Source organism: Capsicum annuum, chromosome 8 (genome assembly GCF_002878395.1).
Source record: "Capsicum annuum cultivar UCD-10X-F1 chromosome 8, UCD10Xv1.1, whole genome shotgun sequence".
Lineage (NCBI taxonomy): Eukaryota > Viridiplantae > Streptophyta > Magnoliopsida > Solanales > Solanaceae > Capsicum > Capsicum annuum.
In genome coordinates, this window is record NC_061118.1 from 76,370,341 (window position 1) to 76,386,804 (window position 16,464).

General features: G+C 36.9%; 1 protein-coding gene across 1 annotated transcript in view; it reads right to left on the reverse strand.

The window, feature by feature from the left end:
• Positions 1–2,857: 2,857 nt before the first annotated feature.
• The window catches only part of LOC107838924, a 34,153-nt gene continuing 20,546 nt past the window's right edge, over positions 2,858–16,464 (reverse strand). Inside the window, exons 5-7 of the mRNA XM_016682204.2 lie at positions 4,574–4,641; positions 3,539–3,649; positions 2,858–3,266 (exon numbers count right to left, since the gene is read on the reverse strand). Of these exons, the coding sequence (XP_016537690.1) occupies positions 3,131–3,266; positions 3,539–3,649; positions 4,574–4,641 (315 nt within the window). The 3' untranslated portion in view covers positions 2,858–3,130. The remainder of the gene's footprint in view (positions 3,267–3,538; positions 3,650–4,573; positions 4,642–16,464) is intronic.

The following is a 16,464-nucleotide window of genomic DNA, read 5'->3' on the forward strand; positions in this document are numbered from 1 at the left end:
TGTTCTATAAATCAAGGACTTTCAAACAACAAGTTACGCCCCATAAATAAGAGTTGACACTATCACATTTTGTCTTGATTTATGAGATGTTTTATAACTCTTGCCTTAGAGGCAAGACATAGCCCAAGGACTTCAAACAAGAAGTTACGCCCCATGGGCAAGAGTTAACACTACTACATTGTATCTTGATTTATGAGATGCTCTATTAGTCTTGCCTCTAAGACAAGACCGCCAAGAACCTCCCAAAATAATAAGTTATGCACCATGGGCAAGTGTTGACAATACTACATTATTTTTTATTATGAGATATTCTATAACTCTTGGCTAAGAGGCAAAACTTAAATCAAGGATTTCAAATAATAAATTATGTCCCACAAGCAAGTCTTTACACTACCTCGTTATGTCTTAATTTATGAGATATTCTATTGCTTTTGCCTTAAAGGCAAGGCTCCCAAAGGACTTTCAAACAACAAATCACGCCCTTAAATTTACTTCAATGTTAAAGAAAGAAGTTCCTTTGCAGATTATCCAACTTTCTATTTATTAACAAAATATAATAGAGGTTGAGAAAAACGAAAAAAGAGGAGAAAAAAAGTAAGATTTGAGAATAAAAGAGAAGAAAAAAAAATAAAGGTTAAAAAAAGAGATGAATAAAAAACAAAAGAAATAAATATTGAGAAAAATAAAAATGAGAAGAAAAAAATAAAAATAAAGTTTGAGAAAAAAGAAAAGAAAAAAAAGAAATAATAATAAATGATAAAAACAAAAAAAAAATAAAGGTTGAAACAAATAAATTTAAAAAAAAAAAACTTAAAATAAATATAATATTTAAGAAAAAAAAGAAAATGAAAAAAAATGAAATATAAAGTTGAGATAAATGAATTAAAACAAGAAAAAAAATCAAGAAAAAACAGAAAAGAGAAAAAAAATAAAAAGAAAAGTTGAAAGAGAATTGAGCATAGAAAGTTTAAAAATATTTTGGGTGTAGAGAAGAAAAATATACTTTGTCCTATACATAAAAAGAAAAACTAATATTTAAAGACTTCTTATGAAAAAACAAAAAAAAACAAAGTAACATGCTATGGAGATCATCCTACGTAATTTCCTACCTAGTAAGCATTCCGTTAGAGAGGGGTATTTATGAGCCAAAAAATAAAGGCAAAATGACCTTCTGGATCCTTCTACTATGTCAGTTTTGTAAGTTTGACACTTCTACTTACATGTTTGTCATCTAGACCCCTTGAACCCATCAAAAAGCAATATTTCGCACCCTTTGACCGTTGATCTTGCCTATGCGGCAAGGTCATGATGACTAGGACAAAGAGAGTGTAACTACTCGTCTAGGGGTGCGAGTGGGGGCCAATTTTTGATCAATTTTAATAATAAAAATAATATTAAAATTAAAAAGGGTCCTTTTATTCCTCCATCTTTTTAAATTTAAAAATATTTTTAAAAATTTAAAAATATTTTTAAAACTTTAAAAATAAATTAAAAATATTTTTAAAAAATTTCCAAAAATTAAAAAAGGATCCTTTTTTTCCCTCCATCTTTTTTAATTTAAAAAAATTTTTAAAATATTTAAAAAAATTAAAAAATCATTTTAAAAATTTAAAAAAAAAAAATCCCTCCCTAACCCACCCTACAGCCCGTCCCCACCCCCAGCCCCTCCTTTTTAATTTAAAAATATTTTTAAAAATTTAAAAATAATAAATTTAAATTTTTTTTCCCACCCCACCCCCCCCCGCCCCTCCCCACCCCACCCACCCTCCCTCCCCCCCCCCCCCGCCCGTCCCCACCCCCCCCACCCGCACCCACCCCTCTCCCCCAACCCTCTCCCTTCCCCCAGCCCGTCCCCAGCCCACCCAGACCCACGTAACCCCCCCCCCCACCTAGCCCGTCCCCATCCCACCCAGCCCCACACAACCCCCCACCCCACCTAGCCCATCCCCATCCCACCCAGCCCCACGCAATCCCTTCCCCACCCCCCACCTCACCTAACCCTCTTCCTCCAGCCCCTCATCCCACCCAACCCCACCCCACCTAGCCCCACGCAACCCCCTCCCCCAGCCCCCACCCCACTCAGCCCCTCCCCCCACAATTAATTTAAATTACATATTTTAAATATGTAAATCATATTTAAATTAATTAATTATTTAAGTAAAATTTATTTAAATTAGGTAAGAATTTTAAATTTGATAAATTGATTAATTTAAAAGTTAATTAATTTAAATAAATGAATTAGTTAAGAATTTTAATTAACTAATTTTTTACTAATTTAAATTAAGTAATTAAATTAATTTTAATATTTAATTAATTTTAGTGTAATACTTTTTTATTATTTTTTATTTTAAAAATGATTATTCAAATTTTTTAAATTTTAAAAGCATGATTATTCAAATTTTTCTACAATTTATAAATTTTTCTTATTTAACTAAATTAATTTTATTTTATTTTTTTAAATGACATGGTAGATGATGTGGCAGGCATGGCTAATGTGGCAGGCATGGCTGATGTGGCAGACATGACAGCTGACGTGGAAGAGAGTGTTACACTTACCAAAAAAGGGTTTTAAATGTTATTTTTTAGTAAATTCAGGGATCCAGATGACAAACATGTAAGTAGAAGTGTCCAACTTACAAAACTGACATACTAGAGGAGTCCAGAAGGTCATTTTACCAAAAATAAATGAACAAATTTTTTGAGCCAAAGAACAAACGAAGATATTTTTGCTCTATTTCGAATAATTCACAAATAGTTTTTGCCCTTTTTTGCGAAATATTTTAACACGTTAATTTTATTTTTTAAGATGCTTCCAAAAAAATAAACTTGAATAAGTGCGAGATGGAAATCCAAAGAATGCTAAAGAGGAATTTATTTATTTTTTCATTCAATAGCATCGGTTTTCCAAACTAAACGAATGTGTTATGTTCATTCGTCCATGTTGATGGGTAATCCAGAGTTAACTCTTGCTATAAATTTAGAGCTATACATTGGGACAGAACAAAACAAAATACAAGAGCTACATACTTTGGATGACTTGCATCTTAATCAATTAAGAGACTAAGAGCAACCCTCTGCCCATCAACTCATAAGCAATACAAAAACTTTGAAAGGATGAAACAGTCCGTATTTACAATATAGATTCCAGTTGCTTCACATCAGGGTCCAGTTTCTCCGGTGCTACATCTTCCTCACGAGCAAAAAAATACGAATCAGCTACAGACTTTCCTTTCTCAAGCACGTCAGCTGGGACATTTTTAAGAAGACTGAAGAGGAAGGAAACAATAATTTAAACCTTCTGATTGGCCAAAGCTCTAACTAGTTCAGAATTCAGATTAAACAACTAATCATGCAGGGATAATTGAGATTTAAAGAACCGCTGAGGTTGAACGAATTATTTATTATTTGTTAATAGAGTGGAATGGATATAGGGAACTCATATTGCTGACGTCAACCAATTGATTTGGGAGTAACACGCTATTGATTGGTTAGCGATCACCAAGGCAGAAATATACAAATAAAATGAAAGAAGTCTGACCTGTCCAATGCATTTAGGGCTGTAACAATTTGTGTCTTCATGGAGTCAATCGAGGCCCCTGGATCCTTTCTTGATGCACGCAAAAGCAACGAGTCAAGTCCTTCCAACGCACTGCACGAAAGAATAAACACGCTAGTAATATCACGTGAGAGTAAATATACAAATTTGCATGCAATATGATGGTCCAACTTGCATTTTGGTTAACATTGGTCCAATTTGTCAGCAAGGTACAAGGATATAATAAAAGCATGTTCCTCTCGTCATTAATTTAAGGCGGTTCCATCTCTTGCTGGCAGTTTGGAATAATAACATCTGCATATTACCTTGCTTAAGAAAAAAAAAAGTATGACGCTTACAAGAACAAAATACCACTCCCTCCGTCCCAACTTATATGAGTTAGTTTGCCTTGGCACGGAGTTTAAGAAAGAAAGACTTTTAAAACCTATGGTCTAAAATAATTCATAGATGTTAGTGTGGGTATAAATCATTTCATTAAGGGCAAAATAGGCATTTTAAAGTTAAATTGTTACTAAATATGAAATATGTCATTCTTTTTGGAACTGACAACTAGAAAGTGAGTCATATAAATTGGGACAGAGAGAGTATTAAATAGTCATATTTTAGAACCATAGAAATCAACCTTAAAGGAATCAAGATCACTTATGAAGCTCTCTGGGAGAATGTCAAATAGTCATATTTTAGAACCATAGAAATCAACATTAAAGGAATCAAGATCACTTATGAAGCTCTCTGGGAGAATGTCAAATAGTCATATTTTAGAACCATAGAAATCAACCTTAAAGGAATCAAGATCACTTATGAAGCTCTCTGGGAGAATGTCCTAGTGAAGTGACCAGTGTTGCAAGAACATTTTAAATTTTTTTACATCTTCTACACTAGACTGATCATCCTGTGCAGGCTATTGCGAATTTTAATAGAAAATTTGAACTGTAAAGCTATTATGTTAGTGCATTACGTTCTATTTAAAGTTTAAACAGAATTGTTTAGGTTGACAGTTAATATGCGTCGTAGTACCTTAGACATTGATCAACATCACTGAAAGCTGATTTACCATTGCCACCATCAGCTGCGTATTGTGCTACCTGCAATTAAATGAGAAAATACGAGAGTTTTTCAAGAGTTGATCATCTTTTTGTAGTAGCAAAGGCTTAGTATTTCTTGGTTCAACAACCAATAGATGAATTGAGAAAAAAAACGTCACATACTACATAACTAAATAAATAGAAAAGAGAACTGCCTAGAATTAGTCGAACATGCGAACAAATATCTAAATTCAATGCGATGCCATTTTCAAACCAAGCAATGAGATATATTTACAAATTTGGAGATTTTTCCTTTTTACGGAGTTCTTTTCTTGGTAACTAAAATTAGAGCATTCGGATATGCTTCCCTTGCTTTGATAGACAGATGATAATCCGTGAAAGAAATGCTACTTGCAATGATCATCTTTTGTAACTGATTCTCTAATTTGGATATTTAGCTTGGATTTCTACAGGGCCTTAATTGATATCAAATGTTCATACTAGACCATGCAGCAGATATGGCATATTTTTTTTTTTTTTGGTTAAATTTGGAAATTTTTATTAATCAAATCAAAAAAGAATTCTGGACATGAATGGGCCAACCCATCCAAAAATCACAAAAATAAATAATAAAACTACTACTATCCTCCCAATCCAAGTCTAAAAAATCTACTACATAAAACCCTTGAGTAGGATTTCCAAAATCGAGTAACACCTCCCATTTTCAGCTTCCTCCCACGCCTCCACCTGAAGTACGCCTCCTTTCGTGAATCTCAGCTTCCTCCTCCAATTGCTTTGAGTGATAAATACTGTACCATGGTGGGCTTTGATCTGAGCATTTCTTAGCTTGCAGAAGTGAGTAAAGCTTCTTTCTTCTCCATTTTTTTGCATCCTCTTCATGCTCTGATTTGTTGTTTCAGTTGTGCTCTCCGATGAATGGGATTATGTTCTTCATTTTGTGTTGCTTTGAGGGATCCAGTCAACTGGCATATGTTACCTCCTCCGAGTAAGCTAACTACTGACCTCCTTTTCCTCTTGATCTTGTGTTCTTGTATTGTGCTTAATCTGAATACCCATAATCTACAGATATGGCTGGTATGAAGATAGTGGGATGCTTGGAACCACAGATATTCGGATAGTAGCATGTTTCCCAGGTTTATCAAGTCCAATTTGACCAAGTGACCCTCACATTTTGTTGCGAGTCCTTTTTGTTGGTTGTTGTAGTATAGGCTAAGTAGCTGCTTCACTTCTTTTGTCGCCTTATTGACTTGTAATACGCTCATGCGATGAACTAAGTTGTAGCCTTCCCAGCCCCTTCACCCTTTTGATGGTGGCAAATGGACACTGTAACTTATCACTGTTGACTATGCGTTTGCGTTTTGATTCTAGCTGCTGAAATCCTGTAAATGCGCATTCCCCTTTGTCTAATGCTAAATTAGTTAACTGATTCCTTTCCCTGACTATATGCTGATACTGCACTGGCTTTCCCGACTTTAAATGCCATATTTGTTGTACTGCATCTGATATACTCCATGGACATACGCATTCTCTGGTTAAGATCTTTTGCATTGTTAAGGAGGCTGTTTGAATAATCACTTTGTTGTTGTGTCTGATTGCAATGTATGACTGTCTGTTTGAATAATCACATTGTTAGTATCCTCAATAGGAGCTCCTTTTATATATAATAAGTCCCCTTGCACTTCTCTAAGACAAAATGCATATGAGCTCCTGAATTCCCGCTTGATGCTCCATCAGTATTATACTTCACCCATCCTTCCTGAGAAAATTCCCATACCACTTTAGTGACTTTAATTTTTGTCTTCAGTTCAAACTCCCTTAAGTATTCCTGGCCATTCATTTGGAAAATCCAACTTTGGTTTCCAATGCTATTTCTTCTCCTCCATAGTTCCCAAATAATGAACTAGGAATTGCATGAAAATAAGTTTTTTCCCTTTGCTTCACATCTGCATTCACCATGTGAGTATTGTTTCCCTTAAGCTTAATCCTTGTATGTTCATACCTGTAAAAGAGGAAAAGTAGGACCAAGTCTTGTTAGCAATATCTGATATATCTGATCTCCAGAACACATGAGACACTGTCTCTTGTGCTGGGTTTGCACAACACCAGCACCTAGATGGTCCTTGAATACCGCATCTCCTTACATTATCATCCACCGGGACTTTTCCTTTCCACATCCTCCACATGAAAAAGGTTGTTTTGAAAGGTAGTCCTTTCATCCATATATCTTTGTAGGTAATTTGTTCTTTTTGTCTAACATATTGCCAGACTGATTTAACTGTAAAATTGCCTCTTGATTCAAGAGTCCATATAGGTTTATTCCCCTCTTCTGTCTGAATTGGTGGTCTAATCTTATACAAGATATGATCAACAATATCATCTGGGAAAACCTCTTTAATCAGTTGTTCATTCCATGCTCCATCTAACACCAAATCCCTCACATATTGATATTCATCATCCCATTCCTTCTTGTCCTGCATAATAGTGTACAAGTCTCCCATAAATGTCCAATTATCAAACCACATATGGGCATTCCCGCTCTTGGTTTGCCATATAATCAGATGCTCTATAAGATCCCTGGCTTGCAATATTTTCTTCCACACTTGTGAACCTCCTGCTCAAATTCTCCACATTACCATTTTGGGATGCTCTTTTTGGCAATATTTGTTGTGCATGAAGGTACACCATATGGACTTTCTAGTTCTGAAATTCCACCATAGTTTACAAAGAAGAGCAAGACATGTCCAATAACATTCTAAACCCCAATCCTCCTTCCTCCTCAGGTAAGCATAAGATTTTCCACTTAATCCAATGCCTCCCTCTTCCCCCTATACAACCGCTCCTGAAAAGTTTAGCAAAACCTCTTTGGATTGTGTTCATAACACTCATAGGGGGATTCATCACTGAAAGACAGTAAATAGGTACGCTCTGCAACACATGTTTAATTAAAACAGCTCTTCCTCTAAAAGACAGTAGTTTACCTTTCCAGCTCTGCAACTTGCAACTTATTCTACTCATTATTTGCTGGTAATAATCTTTTTTCTTCCTCATATAGAAGATTGGACAACCTAAATAAGTGAAAGGAAACTCCTTTTTCAAGATACCTGTAGCTACCTCTGCCATAACGACTGTTATTAGAAACTCCTTTATGCAAGTAAATTGCACTTTTTTCTTTGTTAATCTTCTAGTCTGACACTTGTTCATATCTGTCCAATGCTTCTATAACCAACTACAGAGTACCCAGCTCAGCCTTGCACAAAATAATCATATCATCTGCAAAGGGCAGATGATTTATTCTAGGACTACCTCTTGGCATACCAAACATCCTGAATTCCTTTTTGGGAAGCAAAGTCTTTAGACTTCTAGATAGCACCTCTGCTGCAAGAATAAACAATGTAGGAGAAAGTGGATTTCCTTGTTTCAATCCTCTTGAGGATTTAAAAAATCTTTTAGGCTGCTCATTCAAGAGTATTGAATACCAATTATTCCCAATTAATCTGTACACTTCTATTAATACTACCCAAAAACCAAGCTTTCTCAAAACTTTTGTAAGGAATAACCATTCCACCCTACCATATGCCTTCATCAAATCTAGCTTAATGTCCATGTTAGGAGGCTTACACCTTTTCTGTGTTTCTCAAATTATTTCCTGCACCACTAGAATATTTTCTACAATGCTCCTCTCTTGCACAAAACCAGACTGTTCTTCGGCTATAATCACTGGCAGCAATCCCTTAATTCTCTCATGAATAATCCTTGAAAAAATTTTATTCACAAAATTACTAAGGGATATGGTCTGATAGCATCCAAGTTGGCCCACTTGCATTAAGATTGACGGGCTTCAATGTGAATCAAGAAGATGTTTATTATGGAAGAAGAGCCCAAGAACGAGTCCAAGAATTATGGAGAAGAATGGGCAAAGTGCTACACATATTTCATGATTCAAGTCCAAGCCCAAAAAGGAAGAAGATTGAGCTCATAGGAGTTTTGATTGAATTCGAAAACTTTTGCGTTCCTAGTTTAAAGTTTCCTAGTTTAAAAATTTCCTAGATTTATTTATTTCCATAAAAGTAGAATTCGAATCTCATGCTATATAGGGATAGATTTTGTTATTTTCAAACAGACAACATTATTATTAATTGAGAGTTTCTCTTATTTACACATTTGTGTGTGGCTACTTGGGATTTATCTTGCAATCTTATAAGAACGAATTATTAGGAGGTAAGATTAATTCTTAACTTGATATCTTTGGTTTCTATTAAAGTTAATTAAAGAAGGTAATTCGTTTTATACTAATTGTTGTCTTTAATTTCTTCGAAACAGGGGTCTAGATCGCCTTTGGATCTAAGTTCTTGAATTGACTCTATTAGTATCATAATTAGTCTTAATCCATTAATTATGAATACTAAGATCAATTAAGGTTCTTAGCACTTCATCTCGAAATTGGGGATTTATTCTCAAATTTCATATATCGTTAATTTCTTGTCTTTAATCTTAGGGTTTTCGCTTCCGCATTATCTTTTTTGTTTATTAACGTAACCCGATTCTTATCAAGTGGTATCAGAGCGGTTCTATCAAGATTCCATTCTTGATAATTCTTGGGAGTTTCGTAGCCCAAAAAAAGGGTGCTTGTAAATCAAGAAATTTCAAATTTATTGTGTTTTAATTGGTCTTTTTCTTGTCTCACCAAACCCAATCCGTCTGGGAGTTGGTAATTTTTTTTCTCTCTACATCTTACTTCTAAAGGTATTGTTACTAATAGTGTTAATATATAAATCCTAAGGGAATCAACCAAAGGTTGTAATTTGAGTGGAAAAGGGCAAGAGAGTGCGATCAATAGAACGAAAAAAAAGTCAAAATTGAGAGATCTTTGTGATCTTTGTTTTCTTTGATATTATTTTTGAGATGTCTCAAACCGAAAAAGATATTAATGTTGGGAATCAAACCAATGACATAGCCAAGACACTTAGAAAGATTTTTGCTCGACTCGATGCATTAGAGGTCACCCAAAATTCATCTATGAACATACCTGATCTAAGGAGGAGAAGTATTTTTCATACAAGGTGTGGGATAAAGGATAATATTTGCTCTATGATTATTGATTTTGAAAGTGATGCTAATGTGATAAGTTCATACGTGATGGAGAAGTTGGAACTTAAATGCATTAAACACAATGATTTTGGTGAGCTTAAGGCGACTAAGCAATGCATGATTTCTTTCTCCATTGGGAGATACTTCGATAATGTTCTTTGCGATGTAATTCCAATGCAAAATTGTCAAATCAAGCTTGGACGTACATGCTAGTTTGATAGGAATACAATTTATGATAGGGGAAAGAATAGAGTTTCTCTTGAGCTAAGCAAAAGAAAATATAAACTTGTACCTTTAACTCCATCCCAAGTTGATGAAGATCAGAAACATACGAAAGAAACAATGAAAAATTTTGAGAGAGAAAAAAATGATAGGAGTAAGAGCGTGCATGTTGATATTCCAAGATAGGAAAGAAGAAAGATTATGTTATGTGAAGAGAATGGGATGTCTCTCGCGCTTGCTTGCGTGAAGGCTTAGAGCCCTTTTCGCTAGGTCCAAAAGCTTCCCAAAAGATCTGATCCAACAGAAATCCCGCATTGAGCATAGCTGATATGCGGCTACGGCTAGCAAGTGAGGTCAAGAGAAAAGAAAAGAGAGATGATCATGAGAGTATTAAAGAGAGGGATAATAATGAGGTAGAGAAAGAAAAACAACGGAGTTTGAGTGAGGTTATTTTTTATTCTAATTCTTAACCTTCTAACTTCTTCTTTTAGTTGTTTTGACTCTCTTATAGGTATTCATGGAAAAGTTTGCATTGAAAAGCCTTCATTGGATGAACTTAATACTAAGGTGTTTGAACTTAATACTACATGTCCCATTGAGCAAGTGTGTGTTTGTTCATGAGAAGGATATAGGTAAAAAGAATTATTTGGGACTTGTCCAAGATAAGATTTATGACAAGAAGTTCAACAAGGCAGATGTAGATCTAACGCCAATGAGCAAGGCAACACGAGGTAATATTATTCCTTTGCTACATAAGACCAAGATAAGAATAATTCTTCAAATCTTGGTGATTGTAAGGTTAAAAAGATGTTTGCTACTAGTGATGAGGAAATACGCGAATGTTTTGATATCCGCGATCAAATATCCTTTGTTGAACCTATTCATGATTCCTTGATGAAGAATTTAAGCAATTACTTAGAATTTGGTGGAGATTCTATTTGAGATGGAAAGGTTCTTCTAACCTTCTTGAAAATTCCTATGCATATGTGGATAAGTTTTATGTGGAAAAATCTTTGAGAAGTGTAATTGATGATGCTTGGCTATATCATAAAAGTGTTGTATTTGATACATATTTTATGGAGCTTACGACATCTTTAACAAGCCCAGTGGATGTAGATCTCACTATCTTGTTTTGGGTTAAGTGGACGCATGGTCACTATCTTGTTTTGTTCCTGCCATTGTTGTTTTCAAGTAATAAATGTTATTTACTATTATATGTCTTCTTGATTTTCTTGATTTTGCGAGATTCCAATTCGAGGACGAATTATTTTCAAGAAGGGGGGAATGATAGCATCCATGCTGGCCCATTTACATTAAGATTGATGGGCTTCAATATGAATCAAGAAGATGTTTATTATGGAAGAAGAACTCAAGAACGAGTCCAAGATTATGGAGAAGAATGGGCAAAGTGCTACACATATTTCATGATTCAAATCCAAGCCCAAGAAGGAAGAAGATTGGGCTTAAAACTTTTGTGTTCCTAGTTTAAATTTTCCTAGTTTAAAAGTTTCCTAGTTTAAAGTTTCCTAGATTTATTTATTTCCACAAAAGTAGAATTCGAATCCCGTACTATTTGGGATAGGTTTTTCCCTATATATAGGGATGGATTTTGTTATTTTCAATCACACAACATTATTATTAATTGAGAGTTTCTCTTATTTACACCTTTGTGTGTGGCTACTTGGGATGAAAGTTAATTAAAGAAGGTGATTAGTCTTATACTAATTGTTGTCTTTAATTTCTTCGAAACAGGGGTCTAGATCACCTTTGGATCTAAGTTCTTGAATTGACTCTATTAGCATCATAATTAGTTTTAATCCATTAATTATTAATACTAAGATCAATAGGGTTCTTAGCACTTCATCTCGAAATTGGGGATTTATTCTCAAATTTCATATATCGTTAATTTCTTGTCTTTAATCTTAGGATTTTCGCCTCCGCATTATCTTTTTTGTTATTAACGTAACCCGATTCTTATCATGGTCTCATGTCTGAAAAAGTATTCACCACTAACTTTTTTGGTAAAAGAACCAAATTAGTATGGGTAATGAATCTTGGAAGTTCAAATCCACAAAAGAATGCTACTATCATCCTGTGTATGTCCTATCCCAAGCATCTTGGTAGAAGGCACCTGCCATTCAATCCGAACCTCCAACACTAATCCTGTTCAAACCCATGACAGCAACCTTAACTTCCTCCAAGCTTGATACCCTAATTATCTCCTCATTTTGTTCTGCAGATACTAAAGTAGGCAATTCATCCAGCAATGAAAAATCTTATTCATCTTTCTATTTTGTGAACTGTATCTAAAAGTTCTACAGCAGCATCTGCAATCTATGACTGTTCTTCCATCCATACTACTTCATTCTGGATTCTCCTCAGTTTGAGTCTGCTCCTTCTTCCTCTTACTATTGTATGAAAGAATTTGGTATTTACTTCACTATCCTTAAACCATGCAAATCCAGCCTTCTGTCTCCAAAAATCTTCCTCACTCCTGAGCTGTAAACTTAATTCTTTCTGCTTGGGATTATCTTCCTCTGCTTCTCTCTTACCTCTATGATTTCCTCTAAAATTGCAATTTCTTGAAAAATATTCCCAAATTTCTCATTAATCCAAAGAGTTGAAGATGATTTGTTCTTTAACTTCTGCTAAAATAAGATGAAAGGGTTGCCTGCTACATCAGCTTGCCAACTCTGCCTTATCACTTCCATGTAAGATTCTTTCTACAGCCAAAAGTTCAAAAATCTGAATGATTTCACAATTTGACATTGATATTGCTGAAGTGAAGTAGTAAAGGGGAATGGTCTAACCCACTTCTAACCAGATGTTCTATCTCCATGACTGGAACATGTCCTGCATCTTGTCATTGTACAATACTCTGTCCAATCTTTTAAATATGCAATCATCATCAGTTCTTTCATTCCACCATTCCACCATGTGAATTTGCTTCCCTGAAATCCACATTCTTCTAAATTGCACAAACAGGTGCAATGATTGAAATCTCCTCCCAATTTCTCCTCCTCAGCCCCAACCAACCATGGGTCCTGAAAAGAAAGGACTATATCTCCCAGGGATTCCCAAAGTGGTAACCTCTAATTCTGAGTACATTTTGCATATACTAATGTAACTATGACTGACACACCTACATCTTGATTCTCCAATTTCAGAGTCAACTATTGCTCTTCATCTCTAACCACATTATATTCTACCATTGAATCCATAATGCCCATATCTTACCGGATGTATTAGCTACTGCATGTTGCATTCCCAGCCTTCTTCTATATTCTTCAATGTTGTGACTCTCCTGAAAAGGTTCCATCTAGTGTTTTGGACGGCGAAAGGTGACAAGAGGTGACAAGGCGGCGAGGCGAGCGCCTTTTGAATGTGCGGCGACAATTAATACAAAAAATTAAAATAATATATAAATGATCAAAATTTCAATAGCACTAATATATTAGGAAATATTTCAAGTCAAGAATTCAAAATAGATAGTAGATAGATACTAAAAGTCTAGAACTTGAATGACTCATTGCAATTGAAATTGACATAGCTGTTGATCAAGTCATTTATTAGTATATTAATAAATTACTATCATACTATGTTATATAAGTTATTAAAAAAAATTACATAATACATTTATGCAGTGATTACAGGTTATTGTCAGTCTGTTACAGTGTGTTGTAACATTGTATCACTGTTACAGAATAGAAGAAGAGAAAAAGTGGAAGGAAAAAAAAACAGCATGTCAATGTTCAGCTGCCGGATTAAGAAGAGGAAGAAGAAAAAACAACAACAACAGCAACAAACCCAGTATATTCCCACATAGTGGAATCTGGAGAGGGTAGAGTGTACGCAGTCCATACCACTACCTCTAAAGAAGTAGAGAGGCTGTTTCCGATAGACCCCCGGCTCAAGATAAAAGGCAGTATACAAACGCATAAAAAGCATAGAACGCGATAAAATAACATAGGTAGGCAGTATACAAAAGCATCAAAAGCATAGAACACGATAAAACAACACAAGTATGACATCCATTAAAAAATTGTACATTGCCAAACAAAGGACACCAAAGTCCACCTAAATACTGCGCCTACGACTCATCCACACCCTTATCCCTCTATCCTAATGTTTTTCCTCCATATCTTCCTATCCAAGGTCATGTCCTCAGTCAGCTGTAACTGCTCCATATCACATTTAATCACTTCTCTCCAGTATTTCTTCGCCTACCCCGTTTGAAACCTCCCAAGGCAAACCTTTCACACCTAAGAACTAGGGCATCCGTGCCCCTCCTCATCACATGACCAAACCATCTCAACCTCACTTCCGGCATTTTATCCTCCACTGACACCACTCTCACCTTCTCCCAAATAATTTCATTCTTAACCCTATCAGCCCTTGTGAATCCACACATCCAACGCAACATCCTCATTTCCGCCACCTTCAACTTTTGGATATGAGAATTCTTAACCGGCCAACACTTCGCTCCATACAACATAGCAGGCCGGACTGCAACTCTATAGAATTTGTCTGTCAGCTTGGGGGCACCTTCCTATCGCATAAAATTCCCAAAGCGACCCTCCATTTCATCCAACCTGCCCCAATACGGTGAGAGACATCCTCATTTATCTCTCCATTTCCCTGAATCGTAGACCCAAGATACTTAAAACTATCCCTCTTGCAAACCACCTGAGAATCCAACTTCACTACCACCTCTTCCTCTTGCCTCGATCGAGTCACTAAACTTACACTCCAAATACTCCGTCTTGATCCTACTCAACCTGAAACCTTTAGACTCCAGGGTTTGTCTCCAAACCTCCATCTTATCATTAACCCCTTGTCGCGACTCATCAATCAGAACTATATCATCCGCGAAAAGCATACACCAAGGCACCTCGCCTTGTATATTTCGCATCAACACATCCATCACCAAAGCGAATAAAAACGGACTAAGAGTTGATCCTTGGTGCAACCCTGTCAATACTGGGAAATGCTCAGAATATCCTCCCACTGTCCTTACCCGAGTCTTTTCTCCCTCATACATGTCCTTAATCGCTCTGATGTACGCCACCGGGACCCCCCTCGCCTCCAAGCATCTCCAAAGAACCTCCCTAGGGACCTTATCATACGCCCTTTCCAAGTCAATAAACCCCATGTAAAGATCCCTCTTCCTCTCTCTATACTGCTCTACCAGTCTCCGCACAAGGTGAATTGCCTCACTCGAGGAGCGACCAGGCATAAAATCATATTGATTCTCCGAAATAGACACAATTTTCCTCAACCTCCGCTCCACCACCCTCTCCCAAATCTTCATAATGTGACTCAACAACTTGATACCCCGGTAGTTGTTGCAACTCTGAATGTCACCCTTGTTCTTATATAAAGGAATCATCGTGCTCCATCTCCACGTCTCAGGCATCTTTGCTGACTTGAAAATATTGTTAAACAAGTTGGTCAGACACCTCAACCCTGACCCGCCAGAGAACATCCAAAAATCCACCGGAATCTCATTGGGCCCCGTCGCCCTGCCCCTTCACATCTTGCGAATAGCCTCACTAACCTCATTACCTTAAAACGCCGACAAAAGCCAAAGTCACGACACTCCCAGAATGCTCCAACTCCCCTAACACAACACCTCTATCCCCCTCATCATTCAAGAGCCTATGGAAATAGGACTCCCATCTTTTCTTAATGGGGTCGTCTTCCACCAAAACTCTGTCATCCTCCCCCTTAATGCACTTCACCTGGTCCAGATCACGACCCTTTCGCTCCCTAACCTTGGCAAGCCTAAACATCCTCTTCTCCCCGCCTTTCTCCTCTAACCCCTTATACAAAACTCTAAAAAGTAGTTGTCTTAGCAGCCGTGATGCTAACTTAGCCTCCTTTCTTGCTAACTTGTACTCCTCCCTGCTCACCCACTTTTCTTCTTCATCCTTACTCTCAACCAACATAGCGGAAGCCGCCTTCTTCATCTCGACCTTCTTCTTAACATCTTCATTCCACCACCAATCCCCCCGATACCGGCCAAACCCGCCCCTCGAAACACCTAACACCTCTCTGGCAGACTCCCTGATGCAACCAGCAGCCCTATCCCACATACTATCCACGTCCCCCTGCACTCCCACACCCCATCCCCTCCAACTTCACCCCCATCTCCAAAGCACTAACCGAGGTCAGGCTACCCCACCTAACCCTAAGCCAACCCTTCCCACCCCGCCTCATCTTGCCCCTCTTGATAACCAAGTCCATCACCAGGAGTCTATGCTGGGTCGCAAGATTCTCACTCGGGATTACCTTACAGTCCTTACACAAAGCTCTATTCCCCTTCCTAAGCAGCAAAAAGTCAATCTGAGTCTTGGCTATCCTACTACGGAAAGTAACCAAGTGCTCTTCCTTCTTCGAAAAGCTGAAATTCACTACCACCAACCCAAAGGCCCTCGCAAAATCCAAAAGAGCAACTCCCTCATCATTCCTAACCCCGAACCCAAAGCCCTCATCATGCACATCATCATACCCTAACGGCAAAGACCCAATATGCCCGTTGAAATCCCCACC